The sequence below is a fragment of the Urocampus carinirostris genome, chromosome 19 (genome assembly GCF_059441175.1).
Source record: "Urocampus carinirostris isolate Australia breed hairy pipefish chromosome 19, RoL_Ucar_1.0, whole genome shotgun sequence".
In the NCBI taxonomy this organism is placed as follows: domain Eukaryota; kingdom Metazoa; phylum Chordata; class Actinopteri; order Syngnathiformes; family Syngnathidae; genus Urocampus; species Urocampus carinirostris.
In genome coordinates this window covers 8025850-8046301 of record NC_142367.1, presented here as the reverse complement: position 1 = coordinate 8046301, position 20452 = coordinate 8025850, and the positions used below count along the sequence as shown (strand labels likewise).

General features: G+C 41.3%; 1 protein-coding gene and 1 long non-coding RNA gene across 3 annotated transcripts in view; one reads left to right on the top strand and one right to left on the bottom strand.

The window, feature by feature from the left end:
• LOC148347062 (uncharacterized) overlaps positions 1-1579 on the top strand; it is a 28424-nt gene extending 26845 nt beyond the window's left edge. Inside the window, exon 2 of the long non-coding RNA XR_015847823.1 lies at positions 868-1579. This is a non-coding gene — a long non-coding RNA (uncharacterized LOC148347062). The remainder of the gene's footprint in view (positions 1-867) is intronic.
• Positions 23-6198, bottom strand: stub1 (STIP1 homology and U-Box containing protein 1). 2 transcript variants are annotated; one of them, XM_088322983.1, is made up of 9 exons: positions 6038-6119; positions 5600-5665; positions 5268-5492; positions 4974-5172; positions 4736-4901; positions 4487-4562; positions 4358-4414; positions 1375-1491; positions 23-1271 (listed from the first exon to the last, which is right to left on the bottom strand). In XM_088322983.1, exons 3-9 carry the CDS (start codon positions 5379-5381, stop codon positions 1146-1148), a joined length of 855 nt encoding a protein of 284 aa, XP_088179109.1. In that variant the 5' UTR covers positions 5382-5492; positions 5600-5665; positions 6038-6119; the 3' UTR covers positions 23-1145. The 2 variants fall into 2 exon arrangements, with proteins under 2 accessions (XP_088179109.1, XP_088179108.1); XM_088322982.1 differs by lacking the exon at positions 5600-5665 and having other exon boundaries at positions 6038-6198.
• Between the last annotated feature and the right edge of the window lie 14254 nt (positions 6199-20452).

Sequence of the window (20452 nt, the reverse complement as noted above, 5' to 3'; positions counted from 1 at the left end):
TCCAAAAAATAAATGACAAATATTGGAGAAAACAGGCATTTATTCATCTAACACTCTTGCATAAAGTCACACCCAAAATCATGAAACTGCTGCGGAGTAAGACTTGTCGAGTCATACAAGCGAAACAACACAAAGATGCAAAGAGAAACGAGGCCTTATAGCTATCAACATATCTACATTTAATACACTTTCAAGCACAGAGAAAAGCAAGCGAATGGAACTGAAGAAAATTATTTACACTTTCTGCACTCTGTTTCACAGGAAAAATAAGAAAAGAGATGATGGGGTTGCCAGCATTTCAAGGAGATGGGGATTGACTGCTGCAAATGACCAGCAAGCCCATCAAAATCCGAAATCAAATGCGTCAGAGACAAAAAATGCAAGGTAACAGCACAGCTACGGTTGCCGCCGAAAGCAAAGGCATGCGTCACATTTACACACATCCAGCATATTTTCACCTTCATTATTTCATCATATTTTCAGCTTTTAACAAAACGTAACGCATACAACCGTCTCTTCTAAATTGTTTTGAGAGAAACACGAGCCTCCATTATCCAGCTTGAGGCAATCTGTTAAAAACATTGTCCGCACAACTGCTGCCCTTTTTTGTTTTGTAGATATGAATAAAAGCGTAAAGCTTTGTGATCCTGTTTTACCGCTGAGCATACTTGAACATGAGCAACAAGAATGAAAATGTCAAAGCACTCAGCTGCGGGGATTGTGGCGACACCTACTGGTTACAAACACTCAGATGAACATATTTCATGTGTAAACTTGCATACATGGTTGTCACACATAGTGATTTTTTGGGGGGGACAGAGTAACCATTTCAGATCGAGTACTAAGATTTGTTTTTTCTTTTGGCAGTCCCGCTTACCTGTGATTGTGGCACTGCAGATTGAAAAACACAAGAAAGAGCAGACAAGATGAAAAAGACCTGAGAAAGTGACCGACCAGCAGAGAAGGTTTTCCAGGATGTTAAAGGGAGTGGCAGGCCACAAACACAGATTCGGGATACTAAGGGAAGAGGACGGCCGTCAGATTCCCGAGCTCTTCAACCGCATGATCCTTCCTGCCCAGGCAAGGCCAGACATCTTTTCCAAAGTCTGGTGGAATTTTTTTTTTAAAAAAAGGACATGATCGACCTAGTAGTCCTCCACCCATCCGTTCTCCTGGATGAAAGCGTCAATGACTTCCTTCATGGCCAGGTTGGGGATCAGCTGGTCCTGGGTCAGCGGGCTTCGTGTCACCGGGTCAAAATGGCCCACACGCTGAAACAGCCACGATGAAAATCAGAGCGTCCAAATGGACCGATTCAAAATCATGACTACGTTTGGTATTACAATCTGCATGTATTTTCACAAAAAGGCGTACCTGCAAGTGCTCTTCAATGTCTTTGCGGTCGTACGTGATCCCGCTGGGCGTGATGCATGGCTCCCTCATGAGCTCAAAACTGATTTTCCCGCACAGGTAGTCTGGAATCTCTCGCTTCTGGCGGAACAAGACATCAACGCATATTGAGAAATATGTATAAATTATGTTATGGTATGTGAAGCCTTCAAAATGTTCATGAATTGGACATATTGCCTTAAACCTTGTTTTAGAGATTTATCTGAAATTCTGTCCTCTGTTTTTGCTTTCTAAGTGACGTTTATCTTATAAGTAAAACAAGTGTTAGTAGCAGGTACAGTCGAAACATTACACATATCTGTCTCTGGATTTCATACAAGACGAATAGAAAGCAGAGTACAGACGCTGCCGTACTTACGAACATTCGACTTACGCAAAACTTGATACAAATATTATTTTGGGGATGTCGAAAAATATGCGGATATTGCTGTAAGTTACATTTTTTATTGTGTGCTTTTTCCGAGAATAGGACAGTGCTGTAGTGCTTCTTTCCGCCGTGTGGCGCTTTGACAGGTCACCTAGTATCCACCCCAAAGAAGAAATCCGGTTTCTACTTCCTGGTGCGTGTGTAATGTAAACACGCTGTACTGTATCTCTAGCGCGCATCCGTTCAATATAGTTGTTGTTGTAAAGAGTAAATAAGAGGCGAGACGCTTCTTTTGAAAATGAAAGTGGAATAAGAAAGCTTGATGTGGTTGAGAAAATGGTTGGATCGCTTTTTTTTTTCGTCCACTTTTTACCACCAAGGAGAAAGTCGCCTAAATCTTCCAAAAGTAAGTTAAACTCAACTTTATTTATCTTTATAGTCAAGTCATGTTTATTTGTAAGCCCTTAATCACAATAAGTCTCAAAGGGCTTCACAACACAGAGTATCAACACCTAATGTGTAGCTTTGTTTTGTTTCAGTACTATGCTTTATCATTCAGCTAGCTTTGTAACGTTACAGAGCTTATTATTTCATTAAACTTTTATTTACAAAATATAGCATTGAAGCAACTTAGGAACAAATTCAACTTACGAACGATCGTCCCGAACCTAGTGCAGCGTCTGTATTGCCTAAAACATCGTTTGACCTTTAGAGATTTTTCTGAAATTCTGTCCTCACTTTTTACTTTTTAAGTCACGTTTATCTTATGAATAAAACAAGTGTGAGCAGCAGGTACAGCTGAAACATTACACATATCTTCCGTTGGAGGAATCAGCCACACTAAATTGTGGAAATTTGGAGGCTTGCCTAACTGAGATAAAAGAGTGGATGTCACTCAATTTCTTGCGTCTTAACTCTGAAAAGACCGAAATGTTAGTTATTGGTCCATCTAAATGCCGTGACTTTTTCTCAAAAACTGCTGTGACCATTGACAAATGTCACATCACACAGAGTGACTCAGTTAAAAATTTAGGTGTCATATTTGACCCCGATCTGTCCTTTCAAACACACGTGAAGAAAATTACTAGAACCGTCTTCTCCCATCTTCGCAACATTGCTAAAATTCGTCCTATGCTGTTTCAGTCGGATGCGGAGATTATAATTCACGCGTTTGTTACCTCCCGTCTCGATTACTGTAATGCACTACTCTCCGGTCTCCCGAAGTCCAGAATCAAGTCTTCAGCTGGTAAAAAATTCTGCAGCGAGGCTTTTAACTAGGACAAGAAACTCCGATCACATTACGCCGATTTTAGCTAACCTACATTGGCTCCCTGTTAGCCTAAGATGTGATTTCAAGGTTCTCTTGGTATTATACAAAATCATACATGGACTTGCTCCCTCATATCTTTCAGATTTGATTTCCCCCTATGTTCCGGTCCGAAGCCTTTGTTCTGAAAGCGCTGGTCTACTGGTGATCCCAAGAGCCAAGAAGTGTTCTGCAGGTTCGAGAGCGTTCTCCACCCGGGCACCGGTGCTGTGGAATGCTCTTCCCCCTGAGATCCGATCTGCAACCTCAGTGGAAATGTTTAAATCTAAGCTTAAAACACAATTCTACTCTATAGCATATGAATAACCTATATATTTTTTAGCAATATCTCTGTACTATTTGTAATTGGAAATGTGAATTTCCCTTCGGGGATGAACAAAGTATCTATCTATCTATCTATCTATCTAATTGTAACATCCATTGCAGCCTGATCATCCTGAAACAGGGATTACCACATGTGCGGTCACTTCTCAAGGTTTCTTCATTTTCCTAATGTTGGGGTTTTTTAGTTTTTCCTTGCCCTCATGTTGGTTTCAGATCAGGGGATGGTGTAATAATAGTCTGAAATAATAGTCTGTGCAATAACCTGTGCAGCCCTTTGAGACTCTTTGTGATTAAGGGCTGTATAAATAAAAATGACTTGACTTAACATTTTTCTCTGGATTTCATACAAGACAAATTAAAGCAGAGTACAGTATTTCAAAGCCAAACTGAGTATTACTGCGCTTCCTAGTGGTAAAATAGATAAATTATATTTTTTTATTTGACCACTGAATTGTTTGGGCCAGCACTGCAGCTGACCCACGTCAGGCCCGCTGTGCAGAGGTCCAGGGTTTACTTCTAGCAACTGGCCTCCCCGTGCCTGCGTTGGGTTTCCTTCCACATTTAAAAAATGCCAGGTTAATTTGCTGGTCCAAATTGTCCCAAAGTGTGAATAAGCGAATTAATTGTGCGCCTCAGTGGGCCCTTAACTGGTTGCAAGTCAGTTGCCCACTGCCTGGAGATGACTGGGAAGGGCTCCAACACACCCGCTACCCTGGTGAGGATAAGCCGTGCAATAATGGATGGATGAGTGAATTTTTTGGTCAGCAAGCTGTCTTTTTAAACCAACCCCAACTTTTGTGCACACTAAGATGCGTTTACATTTTCCTCTATTTTAATTTGAAGCATGACCGTGTTTAAAAGTTCATTCTTAGCAATGATACAGAATGAATCTGAGCTCCATTATCATAAAATTGTCAGATGACACTCACTTTTCTCTTTTCATCCACTTGTGAGAAGAGCTCATCCATGTCCATTAAGTACTTATCCTGAAAGGGTCACATTGACAAAGATATGAAATATTTATTTATTTCTATTTTTTTTAAAAGTTGAAAACGCACGTGTTTGGACGCAATCTTGGCCCCGTCGCCGCCAATGTGATCGTCATCTTGCTTTTCTTTGTAGTCTTCAAGTTGTCTGCAATAAAGAATAGAATATGGCTTTATTGTCATTGTTACAACATGGGATATATTGTAACAACGAAATTGGACGACTCCAGTTCCACATTTTACAATGAGGATAATGAAACAATATGTGGCAATCAATGAGAGATGAAAGGTTTAAAAAAAAGAGAAAAGTTTGCTGCTTACCGCTCCTTCTCCGCCAATATGAGTTTGCTTAAGTAGGCGTGGAGCTCGTTCTCTTGGTTGATGCGTTTCTCCTCAATGCTGTTCCAACGTTTCTTCTTGGCAATGCGCAAGGCCCCGGGGATGTCGTCTCCGAAATTAAGCCGCTGTTCTTTTGCCAGATTGTACGCTGCAGAGAAAAAAAACACACCATGGCTCGTTACACCCCTTCTCTTTGCATCCCTCCAGAATTAAATTAGACCTTTCTGCAGGTTCCCGATGGCCTCATCAAAGTTCTCCAGCTCTAGATGACACTGGCCCAGGAAGAAGTGCGCCTTGACTGACTGCGTGTCCAGTTCCAAGGCATGCTTGCAGTCGGCCAGCGCCTTGTCATGCTGCTGAAGCTTGACGTGGCACAGTGCCCGGTTGGTGTAGTAGACAGCCACTGAGGGGTTGCGGTTCTTGGGGGAAAATCATCATACTAGCATCACTGGAAGGGAGTCATCACTTCCCGTCTTCAAGATGAGTATTGCCCAGGTCAAGGATCTTAACTCACGATGGCCTTGCCGTAGCAGGTGGCAGCCTCCTGGTACTTGCGGCAGAGGAACAGGCGGTTCCCCTGCTCCTTGAGCTCCTGCGCCGTGGAACTCTTCTCCGGGCTGCCGGCCATCTTCTCCACCGGCTCCGCCTCGCCCTGCTTCCCGATCCTGTTCCCCGTCTCTTCGGCTGGCTCTAGCGGACCGGCTCAACAATGCCCTCGTCCCAGCCTACTTTTCTGACACTGTCCAAGAATAAAATATTGACATGAATTCAAGCATGCACGTTAAGCCAAACGTTTGCAGAAATGTGCAAAATGCTGAAATGCAAGCATGCAAGTCAAGCTTATACATGGACACAAACTCCTTTTCGTTGTTTCGCTGACTCACGGCGATGACAAGGAGCGAGTTAACTGTTCTTTGGATAAAAAACAAACACCAACCAAGTTCAAAAGCAAAAATATTGAAAATTTAGCGTCCGTTTGTCACACCGTTTCACTTTCCGCTGAGTAATTGACACTCGCTAGCTAGCCAGCTAGCACGCTATCGTTGCAACTCACCAAGTGACGCTCGAAGAAATAACCATTCCCAAACAACACCTTCAACAATTATCTGTAAATGTCAGCGAAGTCACATAAATTTAAAAAGATATAACAGGCAGCTAAAAAGCCGTTTAGCATTTTGGCTAACATCAATGCTAACTGAGTACGATGGTGTTATTTTCGTGTCATTTTGACAGCGACGGTTGTCAAGTTTATCCGTTTTAAACAATCGTAGAGAAAACAGTTACCCTTAGGAAAAAGTCTCGCATCCGAACTACTTCTCGAAAATCGCTTTTAGGAGAGATGAGCTGCCTCTCTCGTGAAACTAACATGACAGCTTGTTGTGATACTGACGTTGCATGACGTCACATAGTACCCAGTGCGTAACATACAAATCAATTTTATTAAATTATACCTCATTGAATACAGCGTTTTGTATTGGATGAGAGATTCGATTAAAATAAGTACAAAATATCACCAAAAAGAAAAACGCCGAGTATGTTTACTTGCAGTAAAATGTAGCACCAGAGGAGGGCAGTTTTTCATTAATAATGTTAACAAAAATGAGTTATGGTCGAGTATGTGAGGTGGATTTGACTAAAAAGCACACAAATTTAATAAATGTAGACGATTTAAACTACGCACATGTAGATTAGTAGTCACATACTGTATTTACATTGCTTCAGCAATACTACAAAGACGAAAACAATCTTGATTCACATGTTCAAGTTAATTTCTTGTTTGAAAGCTGTCATTGACAATCCTAAAGAGGCCTAAAGAAATGTGTTCATAGGCAGTTTTGGGGCACGTTACTTTAAAAAAGCAATTAGTCATAGTTACGACTTCTTCCAAAAAGTAACTGACTTAATAAATCCGTTACTATTTAGGAAAAGTAATTAGTTACCAAGGAAATCAACGATTCAAGTCAAGGCAAGTCATGTTTATTTGTGAAGCCCTTAATCACAAGGAGTCTCAAAGGGCTGCGCAGACCACAGATTATTGCAAACTACAGAGTAATTATTATTACACCATCCCTTGATCTAAAACCTACACGAGGGCAAGGAAAAACTCTAAAACCTGAACATGAGGAAAATGAAGAAACCTTGAGGAGGGACCGCACATGAGTTAATCCCCTTCCAGGATGACCAGGCTGCAATGGATGTTGCAATAACAAATAATACAAAGATATTGTCAACATAAAACATAGCTTATTCATATGCTATAGAATAGAAGTGTGTTTTAAGCCTAGATTTAAACACTTCCACTGAGGTTGCTGATCGAATCTCAAGGGGAAGAGCATTCTGCAGCACCCGGGCCCGAATGGAGAACGCTCTCGAAACTGCGGATCTCTTCTTGGCCATTGGGATCACCAGTAGACCAGCATTTTCAGAGCGAAGGCTCCGGACCGGAACATAGGGGGAAATTAAATCTTTAAGACTACACTGTAAATGGCATGCAAAATAAGACAAATTTGATCTTATTTGTTTTTATGATAAGTCTCGTAGTGGCTCTGAATATTCAATTCAACTTGTGTGTTGACTGATTTGTAGTGGTTAATGGTGTTGCAAGATGACAGGTTTATCTTTAGTTGGACACATCACGTTGCAAATGTTTATTTCCTGGTACCAACTCAAGTCATTGCCACATGCTGGATGTCAGCACTTTTACACACAGAGTGCCCTTTAGTGGCCAGAGGGAGCGTTCATTTGTATTTATTTAAAAAACATAAGTTTTGATAGAAATTTTTTGATGTACTGAGTAAATCATCCAACGGACCGGTTATGGCCCGCGGGTGTATTTTTGACACATAGCTTCTTTAGGGCAAAGTAATCCTGCACATTTTATCCATTGCTACCAAATTCCCGTTTATTTATCAAATATATCAAATAATTTGAAATTTTCCGAGCAGTATTCGAGTCAGTTGAATAGAACAGTGTTTTTCAACCTTTTTTGAGCTGAGGCATACTTTTTTTCATTAAAAATTCTCAAGGCACACGGTCCTTGTTTGAAAAATGAATCCCGGAACATTTTTTTAAATTCTAATAATCATATTGCTTAAAATGACAGTATAGTTTTTTTTTATTGTCTGCGGTTATCGTGGATCAGGAGGTCATACATGTTAGTATTCATTTTGGTGTATATTTTGCCGTCATTTTGAAATTTTTGTTTTTTAAAAACAACAAAAATACTAGATTTTTTTTTACTACCACAATTCTTTGTTTTATAAAATAATCAAATAATAATAAGAAAATAAATTTGCACAATCACGTTTGCAATTATTTTACATTATTTGATGTATTATTGATCGTTTCTATGCAAAACTAAAACTAATAAAAAGAAATGGCTATGCAGCCTTTTAGAGCAGGTTGACTTCCTTATTTGAAGGCTTCTTTCCCTGTTTTCTTTGTAAGTTCAAAATCCAGTGATCTCTTCTCCCTATTTTGAGTGTCTACTAAAGTTTAAACTATTTTTATTTAAAATTATATAAGTTCTCAAACACATTTCCCTGCACCACCCCATGAGCATATTATCAGTTTATGAAAGGACTGAAAAAATGGCAATATACTGCCACCTACTGATATGGATGTATGTTAGTTACTCGGTTGATGACCTGACGAAATCAAACATACTGAACAGCGGCATGCTTTTTCACAACGATTAAATTGGTCAGTTCCTTGCGACACACTAGACAAGGTCTCACGGCACGCTAGTGTGCCTTGGCACACTCGTTGAAAAACACTGGAATAGAGAACAACAGACAAGGTAGTAGTGCTATAGTACCTTGTAATATTTATTGTACTTCACCAGCACACATTTATCTTACGCTTGGAGTGCAAAAAAATAAACAGTCAATAATATCATAAAATATCAATTAGCAGTAAACTATATGCAGTGAGTTTAATAAAAATAAATCTATCTTGAAAGGTCAGTTATAGAGATGGGAATTCCGACTATTTTTAGACCGATCTTTTTCAAATGCCTCTCAAAAAATAGTTGGTCTTCTGGCTCCCAAATTTCTCTTCAGGTTGTTTTTGTAATTTAATTTATATATTACCATTCATGATGTATTATAATAAATGGCTTAAAAATGGGTACAGTAAAGTAAAATTAACACTTAGATGGGGCAGCACGGCGACACAGTGGTAAGCCCGTGTGCGGCACAGTTCTGAAATCATGGGATCAAACCTTCCTGTGTGTAGTTTGCATGTTCTCCCCGTGCTTGCGTGGGTTTCCTCCGGGCACTCCGGTTACCCCCCTCATTTCAAAAACATGCATGTCAGGTTAATTGGCCGGTCCAAATTGTCCCTAGGTGTGAATGAGCGAGTGAGTTGTCTGTCTCTGTGTGCCCTGCGACTGGCTAGCAACCAGTTCAGGGTGTCCCCTGCCCACTGCCCGAAGATAGCTGGGATGGGCTCCAGCACCTCCGCGACCCTACTGAGGATAAGCGGTGCAGATAATGAATGAATGAATGAATATCACTTAGATGTTAACAATGAAAAATACAGAAAATATTTATAAGCCTACAAAAAAAAATGATAACATTCGAAACCATTTTGAGCTTTTTTATTCAACAAATTGAAGTCAACAGCACGGAATCTCCACAGCACGGAATCTCCGGAAAAAATGCATTTTGACTTATTACAAGAGATCAATAGCGTCTCGAAGGGAACCAGCTGATTGTAGCCGCCTCCCTCTTTTAAGAGCCGGCTCATGGTGCCGTTTCGTTAGCGAACGACACAAGTTGGTTGCCGCCGCCTTTACAAATTCGACATTTCTTTCGGCGCTTTAGTAAAAAAACTGTATTCGTTATCGCTATCCAACTATACGGTAGTCGCTATTTTGAATGGTGACATGATCCGAAGAGACGTGATGCAAACAACTCACCAGTAACGATAACGGCATTGTGACGGTGAAAAAGGTAATGAGTTAGATTACCCCGTCACTGACAAAAATAACAGCGTTACGTAACGGCGTAATTCCAAACATTGTTCATACGTAGCGTGGGACATACCTTTCAACTTACTCGTTTTTCATATATTTTACACGTTTTTTGATCATTTGGAATAGATTAGAATGCCTTTATTGTAATAACACAAAGTGTCAATGAAATTCTAAACCACCTCATATAGTGTACGTATACACGTAGAATTTTAAGGGGGGGGGGGTTGTTAATTTGGCAAATAAAGTAAACTTGTTTTAACACATATTATGTTATTATTATTAGTATTTGTCATGATTACCGATATGCTTCACCTGTGCTCGCTCCTTTGGCGCCAACTGCCTTGGACTCTGATTGGCTCTCTGTCGCGATTTCAACCCACTCCTATCTGTCCCCTGTTGTCAGTCCGTCTGCGAACCTCAGTTTACAATAGGCAAGCCTTTTTTTTATGACCCTGACTCCAACCTGTTTTTTGCTCCTGTCTGTTCCCCGGTGTTAGGAATTAAATATATTAAAAATGTACCGTTTACCAAATCGTTCGAATTAGTTATCTGACTCCATTAACCAAAGACAACCTGCATTCACCTAACAGAGCGCTCTCGTTTCTTGATGGGAAAATATGGGCAAGAGATCGGCATTTCCACACAGGGGCAGATTTAATTTCATAAACAATTTAACTAAGTGAACTCCATCGAATTAGCCGAATTAGTGTCGCTGGAGTCCCTGTCAAGCCTCCTCTCTCGAACTTCTTTGATCTTATCGCTTCCTTCTCCCGGCCCACGTTTTTTCCGCAAGCTGGGGTGCCGGCTCCTCCCATGGGCGTGCCAGGAAAGCCCCCTCGCCTCAATGTCTGAAATGGTCAAAACATCCCCAAGCGTTTCTACGTCACCAGGGCCGTCTGCGTCGCGAAGTGTTGATTATCTTATCAGCCCTTTGTCCCAGTTCCCCGCTGTTTCTGTAAAAATCATTCTTCAATAGGTTGCATTGACCTCGTCCCAGAGCTCAGTCAGTGAATATCTTTTCCATTTTAATGTAATTTATATTTGATCGTACAAAATCCTTTATAGTCAAATGTATGAAATCCTTCACCGGTTTTGACCCGCTTTTGATCCTGACCACGTCTACCCTCCCGTCCTGGCTTCCGACTTGCTTCCGACCCTGACAACGTTTTTGCCCGTTTTTCCGTCCCCGACACCGCCATCGCTTGCCATGGAAGTCCCACTTCCGCGTTCAGAGCGACCTGCTTCCCGTGCCCAGCGATCACTGGATCGTGGGGGCAACCCTCTCCTTCCTTCCAATAAAACTGAGAGAAACCTAACGCAAGTGGGTCCTGTCTCCATTCTAGTCGTGACAGTATTATCATCAAATTGTCTGAAATAGGTGATGTGTTGTGTTTGTAAGATTTATTATCGCTTGATAAGGGAAATCTCAAATGTTGATAAAGAAGGCAATTGGCTGAGGTTGACTGGTATCGTGAGAAAACCATTCGTAATTAACAATCTTAAGATCATATTTTTGCTCCTACTTTGAATTATTATTGTGGAAAAACATTACAATAAAATTCAAATAAAACAAGAAATTCATGTGCTAGAATCAACACATTCCTATGAGGAGCATCCCACCCACATAGAAGAGACAGACAAATCCATAGATGACCCTATGTGGTCTCTCTAGGCCTTTCTAATACAAAGAAAATTCCAATTGGGCCTTGGCTAAATTAGCAAGCAAGTGCTTGTCACTTTCATGGCAGCTTCTGCAAAGGATTGCATGAAGATTAGCGCACATCCCTTGAGCAAACACGCTGATAAGGGCGGGGGGCACTACTTTTATGTGTGTGTGTCCCCAGCTGTGTTTGCCCCTCCAAGGCGGTCCAATCCACCAGAACACCCACCTTATGTCCGACGACTCGCATGGGGATGCTAAATATTTAGCCGCCGTGTAATCACAATCTGGAAACAGAGTCCCTTTTAAGTGTTTACGTTTAAAAGCGGCCGTTGCCCGCCGCTCCAGCTGGCTGAGCTTCCAGTCGCCTTGGCAACAGGATGAGGAAGTGGCCCTGCTTGTTTGGCAGCGCTAAAAAAGCGGCCGCTTCCTGATTGATTCTCTCCATCTCAACCGTCGTCGCAAAAAAGCGCCCGGCCGGCCAAAAACTGGTAAAGAAAAAGGCCCGGGTTCAAATGAGAAAAACAAAAGCGCCATTCACCCATACGGACCAGTTTGTGTGCTCACATTGACGGAGGAAAAAGCTCTCATAGACTCTTTGCAAAAGGGCCGGATGGCTAATGAATGCCAAAGCGGAAGAACAAGTGAGACGAGGAAACAGTTAGATGTCTTTCTTCAGCTGATTAAACCGCTTTGTTTCAGACACGTGTCGTTGTCCGTTCACCTGTCGGAGGGTTAAGAAAAATTCAGATGTTCAACATATGCTCGCAACGTTTCCAACCGTCCCTTAAATTTGCATACAAGCACAAAGGAGACATACATTCTGTTGAAAATGTACCAATAGCCCTACTTGCTATTTGGTGTGCAGGTTAAATGTGAGTTGAATGCACAGGAAGTCCAACATGGACGAGAGCGATGACAGATTAAAAGCTGCAGATGTGATGTGACTTCACAGTCATCGTTTCTGGCCTCCTTCACTCATCATACATTTAAAGCACCGTTTTCCTCTAAGGGGTTTGTCTGGGTCAAGGACACACAAAACGAAAAATATGTGTTCTTGTTTATTATCATGAAATGTATCAAAACAAAGGTTTTGGTATTCAAGAAATCCCAAAATACATCGAAATACAAATAAAGATAGGTAATATAAAAGCAAAAGGGCGTAAAAGGGTGTTACGTCATGGCCACAAAGTTTATTTTTAAACAAAAATATGAAAGCCCACAATTTTGCTGCCCGTCAATGCAGAGATCCAATGTGATGACACATTGCAATGAAGAACAACGTTGACCAGTTGATGAAGGTTCTGTATCTGAGTCAGACTAGGGGGCTTCTCCTGCTACTGGTAAACATGGAAACCAGTAGTATCTGTTTCATGTGGGGGAGCAAACCCCTACCTCAGAGAACAGCCTGGAGAATGTCACAAAGGGGTTCACAGGTTACAATTACACCATCCCCTGGTCTTAAACCAACCTGCAGGCAAGGAAAAACCCAGCATGAAGAATATAACAAACCTTGAGAAGGGGCATCAAAAATAAGACATGGTTAGAGCCGGTAAAAAAATGACAAACCTTTTTTAAAAACAGAATGTGGATTCATACATAAAGTCTGTCATTTAATATTAAGTAGTTATTGCAAACATTCTTATAGCATTATAAGATATAAAAAATGCTTTGAAAAAGTCATTTTCAGTTGTTGACTTACTTTAAAACAATGGTCTCAAACTTGCGGCCCGGGGGCCAATACCAGCCATCAGGACAATAATTTGAGGCTCCAGCCTCAATATGAAAAGTTAAAGGGACACTGTGTATTATTTGAGCAGTAATTAATAATAATAATAATAATAATAATTTCCTTGTATTGTCATTCTGTGTAACAATGTACACAGAACGAAATGTCGATTGCACCTGACCCGTTGTAGCGAGCCGATGCAGCCGCATGTGGCTGTATTCCGTTGTTAATTAGAATTGAGTGCTGTAAATCAGTAAGAATACAAACTACAGCGATTCAAAGTTACCATAAAGCACAATTTTACTTCTAATTTTTGCCTTCTTGGATACCCGTGGGAGCAAGATGCACCTCCCGCTGGGTGAGGCAAATGCAATGTAAAATAAATAGAAATTCTTCAACCCAGGATTATTAAAAATATGCACATTTATATGATGATTCATGTATATTGGCTAATTAATTAAATCAATATCCACTTTTGGGCCCGGCGGCTAGAAGGTTAGCGCACAGCCCCACGGTGTGGAGGTTCAGGTTTCAAGTCCAGCTACTGCAGCCTCCCCGTGTGGAGTTTGCAAGTTCTCCCCGTGCCTTTGTGGGCACTCTGGTTTCCTGCCGCATTCCCCAAAAACATGCATGTCAGGTTAATTGGCCGTTCCAAATTGTCCCTAGGTGTGAATAAGCGAGTGAGTTGTCTCTGAGTGCCCTGCGACTGGCTGGCTACCAGTTCAAGGTGTCCCCTGCCCACTGCCCGAAGATGACTGGGATGTGCTCCAGCACCCCCGCAGCCCTACTGAGGATAAGCGGTGCAGATAATGGATGAATGGAATATCGACTTTTGTAATTAATTACATTTTTGACCACTAGGAGGCACTGGATCATACACACTGTCTATTAAGTGGAGCCCTAGCGGATTATGTATTAATTTATTCATGATTGATTGATATTTTCTCATATTAATTATTTTTGTTTTTAAATCTTGTGTAGGATTTTTTTTTTAAAAAAGCAGTGTTTCGAACAGTAGAATGTTTTTATCAGAACTTTATTTTGTGGAAAACAGGATTTGGCCCTGGCAGCACGGCGGCGCAGTGGTTAGCGCGTGTGTGGCACAGTTCTAAGGTCTTGGGAACCTCCTGTGTGGGTTCAAATCCAGCTGCCGGACTTACTGTGCGGAGTTTGTATGTTCTCCCCGTGCTTGCGTGGGTTTCCTCCGGGCACTCCGGTTTCCTCCAAAATTCCAAAGACATGCATTTCAGGTGGATTGGCCGGTCCAAATTGTCCCTAGGTGTGAATGAGCGAGCGAGTTGTCTGTCCCTGTGTGCCCCGCGATTGGCTGGCAACCAGTTCAGGGTGTGCCCTGGGATGGGCTCCAGCACTCCCGCGACCCTACTGAGGATAAGCAGTGCAGCTAATGAGATGAGATGAGATGAGGATTTGGCTCAACCTCACCCAGACTCTAGCTTTGGCGGGCCCCATGTAAATTGAGTTTGGAAGCCCTATTTTAAACTGTTGGTGCTCATTACAGTGGCTGATACTGGTATCAGATGCCCTTTTGTTGCCGTTTCACAGTTAAGAAATGTCTCCTTAACAGTTTTGCGAGTTGAATTGAGCCTCCTGACAAATATTGGGGAAATCACACCTTGCGGCACTTTTCATGCTCACATACAACTTAAAAAAGAAGCACATCCCTTTACAAAGACTTCCATTAACTTTGTTTTGAAAAAGTGGCTATGTTTGTAAAAAATTCCTCCACACCCCCGGTGTGGGGCAGTCAAGACACACACACCCACACACACTTACACAGCACCTACCCTAAACAAACACCCACACAGCGTGGATTGATGTGTGATGGCTGTTGGGGGGCTAAGAGTGGGTGGCTGTTGTGGCTTGATTGGCAGGCAGCAGTGGTTGGGGGGCTGACAATGGAGGAAAACTTTTTGGAGGGAAATCAGACTTGCGTTCTGCCGAGGATGCACATTGTACATCGAGAAAAGAGCGTTGATTCTTAAAAAAAAAAAAAAAAAAAGAAAGAAAAAAATAAAAAAATAAAAAAAAAAAATATATATATATATACATATATATATATATATATATATATATATATATATATATATATATATATATATATATATATATATATATATATATATATATTTATTTTTATTTTTTACAATTTTTCCAACCCGAGGTTGGGGCCATTTTGATGTTTGCTGGTGACTTAAAAATGATGACACAGTTGTTCAGGTCTCACGTAATGACTAATCAAGGTAGTCGGTTAAGCAACTGTGATATGGTGGCTAAAAACAGGTGCATTTTGTTGTTTCATTAAAAAAGAATGTTGTTTTTGTGATGTCAAAATGCCGGTTGCTATCAAGTAACTGCTGAAAACAACCAACTAATGAGTTGGCAAAACCATTTGTTTACATTCTCTCATTAATTACAGGCTCTGAAAGACAAAAGCCCTTTCTTCTTATTCAAATCTTTGTTTTGACATAATCAATTGGCCTGCTGGAGCTCATTCAATCCTTCAGCCCACTTCAGTCTCATTCCCTTCAACTATTCGGTAATCAATGAGGAATCTTAAGGGAAGCAAACACCGCCTCCCTTGGACCACCCTCCCCCCTTCCCTTAATTCCACCAATGTTCCCTCGGGTCATGCTCTCAGGGTCACCAACCCCCCGCAAGGCAAAGACATCCATAATCAGCTAGGGGCTTATTGTGTGTGTGAGCATGCCAAGACATGACATGCACTTCATTCTAAACTAACTCAATTTTATTGGCATAATCAGGCAAAATGAATCTTTGTTTTGCTGAGGTAACCACTGGATGGCTACGAGCAAAAGTCATTTCTTCAGAATGTGTCTTGTGCAAGGAGCCCCACAACAATCGCTGTATTTGTGGCAGCGCAATCTCCCCCCCGTCCTCTTCTTGCAACCGTATAGTCGGCAGATTCCAAATTGGACCGTAATCAGATCAGCTAAGGGGGTTTGACTAATGACCAATGACAGGCGCTGAACCCTGGAGGAGAGGAGGAGTCGTGATGGTTCATGGAGTTGGGGGGTCCGGGAATCCTAGAGAGGCCCTGGGGTCAAAGGTGGCGCTTTTGGAGCTGCTCAATCGGAGCGTCATTAAAGATTTTTGTCTTCTGTGATTCTCCTTGTAGCGTGGAGGTTCCGATGGATGCACCCGTAACCATTGACTCCTCACTGGCTTGTCAATGCAAGGAACAATCGGTGACAGAAACTGGTTTGGACACTCTGTAAAGGTTAACATGCTTTTTTATATGTTTTTCAGACAAAAACAGGACAGCTCTTAAGTCTTGATATGAAACTGTTTTAAAGAGGCCTACACATCAGTCCTTTAGACCGACCCACCAAGCAAAAAACCATCTGAATCCTCAACGGACAGACCTTCTGACCTAACGCGGGATAACTGACCAATTAACTGATCAAAAAACTCTCAAACACACCAACAGACTACAACTGATTGGCAGACTACAAGACTGACCTTGCACCCACAAATCAAATTCCCAATTGTCCCAGTGGTAAACGGAGCTTTAGGTCCTTAGAACTCCAGACTGACTGATACCGCGACCAACCAGAAAAATAATCAAAAAAAAAAAACAGCAGACACCCCAATAGCAATACCATATATGAGCCAATAGACCAAAAGCCCAAATTTTTTGGTCTCAAAGCCTGCAGTTTATGGCAGTGAAATTGATAAATAATCCTTTTTTTTAATATTGACAATCAAATACAACCACTTTTAAACAATATTTTTTGACTTCTTTTCAATAAAAAGAGGACTTTGGCCATCCAAATCTAGCAGGGAACCCTCCCCCAAATCCAAGATGTGTAAACGGTCGTCGGAAGCACATCTTGTCAACTGGCTTTGTTTTCCTACGCCTGCCATCCACATTTCCATCACAAACATCTCACCCCTCACGACCTTTTGTATTCTGTCGGCGAAGAGGCCTGTCAAGCTGACATACATGTGCAGATTGGCCAAAAATCCTCCATCTTAGAAATAGGCATCAATGTCTTGAGTGTTTACTTAAGCATGCTTGAATGTGTCAACAAAATCCAGCTCAGCCTTAATAGTCTACAAATTCTTTCACCCACTTTTCACCTCTTTTAATATACTTAAGCACACCTGTTTCACGCTTGAAAATCCACCTGCCTGTATGAGAATGTTGCCGCCTAACACCAACAGAGCCCGAGGGACCAGGGAACTGATATCCCCGAAGAAAGGGGTGTGGTGCTCCATTTTCCCGTCGTCCTCCAGGATTCATTGGAAAAAAGGCTACCAACTCAACCAACAGCACATAAAAAAGACAGCAGGTTACAAGGGATGAGCTAGGGATGGTTGTTTTTGAAGGGTCGGTGTCAAAATAGCAAAGACTACGGCGGACGGAATAAAGTTCATGTCACTGAAGTAGATTAAAAGGTGTTGATGAAAGAAGAAGGCTTCATATTTATATTTAGTGTGCTGTTGAACTCAGTCAGGGTCCAGTCTTCCCTTTCAAACATGTCAAAGATTCATCTAATCACATTAGCTGCACCGCTTATCCTCAGTAGGGTTGCGGGGGTGCTGGAGCCCATCCCAGCAATCATCGGGCAGTGGGCAGGGGACACCCTGAACTGGTTGCCAGCCAATCGCAGGGCACACAGGGACAGACAACTCGCTCGCTCATTCACACCTAAGGACAATTCGGACCGGCCAATCCACCTGAAATGCATGTCTTTAGAATGTGGGAGGAAACCGGAGTGCCCGGAGGAAACCCACGCAAGCACGGGGGAGAACATACAAACTCCGCACAGGAAGTCCGGTAGCTGGATTTGAACCCACACAGAAGGTTCCCAAGACCTTAGAACTGTGCCGCACACACGCTAACCACTGCGCCGCCGTGCTGCCCATGTCGAAGATTATTTAGTCAAATTTAAATTAATTCCTGCTATATCATAAAAAAGGATGAACATTTCATTAGAGTAGATGCTACGGATAGGGCATCAAGTACAAATTATCTCACGTGCCTTACAACTTAAATTAAAAAATGAAATTCGAATTTCTAGACTAATGGTGATGCTGAAGGGAAAACCAAATACATAATAAACATGGAAACCAAGCTTATGATGATCAAGAAAAAGTAAGAGGGCAGATAAATGGCTAAATTGCACGGACGTAACCAATGAACGATCGGAATTATTATAAACAACACGGAGGCGATTAAGGCAAGGAAATATTCTAAGGGCATGCCAGTCATGGCAATTGGACGTTTTTACACATTACTGGTGCATATTATTTTGTATTTAAATTAGCAGGGAGCTGGTGCTAATCAAAATTGCCTCATCCTCCGTTAGACGGAATGTTGCGTTATCAAAACCCTTATGTATATTATTGCACTCTTTTACGGTCTAGAAATTCAAATGTATACAAGCATGGCTGGATGGATGCATCTAATGCTCACGCAGTGGCTCAAACTATCATTTATCAAAATGGCCTGCAGGCTCCATATTAGGTTACAAACTTCACAGCACCAGAGTCATAAAAAAGAAAATCTCTGAGACGAAATTGATCCCGGGGACGACGGCGAATGTCACGGCAACCGCGGTCACGATAAAAAAAAAAACCTGAGGTTGAGCAGCTGTTGAGCTCTTTATCAATTTTTGCCGCGTGAAATGTGACCCGACCGTGTGTAACGGAGAGGCCGGCGGGCGGAAGGGGGCTGCAATGCAGCGTACCTTGCTCCAAAGTCGCCCCCCGTTGGCCTCTCGAAGGTCAACGCCTTGGCATGTGTCCATTGTCTGCAGTGGAAGAAGGGGGACGCCAAGTTGAGTTTCCAACTGGGTTGTGTATGGGCAGGAAGGCTAATTACATTGTGCAAAGCTCGGGATGACCTCTGATGACCACTAGCCACAATCAGAGATGAATAGTCCTGCAACAAAAAGCTAAGGTGCATTCTTTCAACTAAATAAGCATTTCCTTGGAAGATGTTATTAAATAGTTGATTTTAGAATTATTCAGTCACCGTTTTAACTACACTAATAAATAACACAACTGTTGATTCATTCGATATAAAACTGACTCAAGATTGGTGAAAACATGACAAAAAAACAAAAGGATCAATTAATAAGACAATTAATAACCCAATGTGAATAGCTAGCTAGTTTCAACATAAGTAAAAGTGATAGCTTGCTTTGCTTGGAAAATGTTTAAAATTAGTTGATTTTGGAATAATTCCATCCCTGTTAAAACTATGCAAACAGATAACTGTACTAGTGGTGTATTTTGTGGTTTATCCACCATAAAACTGACTCAAGATTCCTGAAAAATAACAAAACAAACAACAAAAACAAGACAATACGAAGTCCAACAACAGCTGAGTTACAAAAAAAACTTACAAAAAGTTTGTGCTCTTATCACAAGGCAAATAATAAGACAATATGACACTATCTGATAACTCGATGCTAATCGCTCACTCGTTGCGAGCTAACACGCTAATCACTAGCAAGATGCTTATCGCTAGTTATTCGTGAAGTAACCTATTTCTTTACCTCTATTTAACATATACAAATCCATTGAAGAAATGAATACCAGTGAAGTGAAACTGAAATTTGGCCAGCTTCGCAAATTTAAAGTAGTTTCAGGCTAACAAAATAAGCAGTTTGTAACTCCAGATTACAAATAAATAATAATATCATACCTGTCAATTTATACATTTGACCCGTACTTTATACTTTTTTGATCATTCCAAATTAAGTGCACAGTATTTAATATATAATAACTTTGAATATTTAAACATATTTTTAAGAAAAAAATTGCAGTTTTGTTCAGCAGATCTCGTCTTGCCTATTTTGGCTCCGATACTGATCATCTTGATTACTGGCAGCAGTCGACAACGATATCGTAGATTGCAAATACTGTGTACTCCACATAGTCTGCCTTGCTTGAATAAATAGGGGCCGCGTTGTGTTTGCAAGGTTTGTTGTGGCTTATTACAATTATTAATATGGGAAGCATTTAGCTGAGGTTGACAGGTGTGGAATATATGGTTCTACCGAAGCCATTGTGTGATACAAGTGATTAGCAGAGATAGAATAGAGGTTTTTAGATAAGATATCCCGAGCAAATATAATCGGATCACTAAAATGTAATTTACAAAAGATAAGACTATCAACTTAAGGTTACTTTGTAAATATTTATTTGCAATTGCAGTTGAAATAAGTTCTTTGGATGCAATTGTGGAGGGAGCGCAAAATGCTTGTTTTGAGCGCCAAAATGTCTTTGTGTTCTCTGCCATTGTGAACCGCTAACGGCCTTTGAAAAGTGGACGACGCC

What these genes read in the sequence shown, in the direction of transcription:
- stub1 (XM_088322982.1), bottom strand. Translation starts at nt 5,381, where the DNA reads ATGGCCGGCAGCCCGGAGAAGAGTTCCACGGCGCAGGAGCTCAAGGAG. An exon ending in CCAAGATTGCGTCCAAACAC is followed by an intron (nt 4,415 to 4,486) that starts GTGCGTTTTCAA and finishes TGACCCTTTCAG; the next exon opens with GATAAGTACTTAATGGACAT. An exon ending in ACATTGAAGAGCACTTGCAG is followed by an intron (nt 1,272 to 1,374) that starts GTACGCCTTTTT and finishes TGGCTGTTTCAG; the next exon opens with CGTGTGGGCCATTTTGACCC.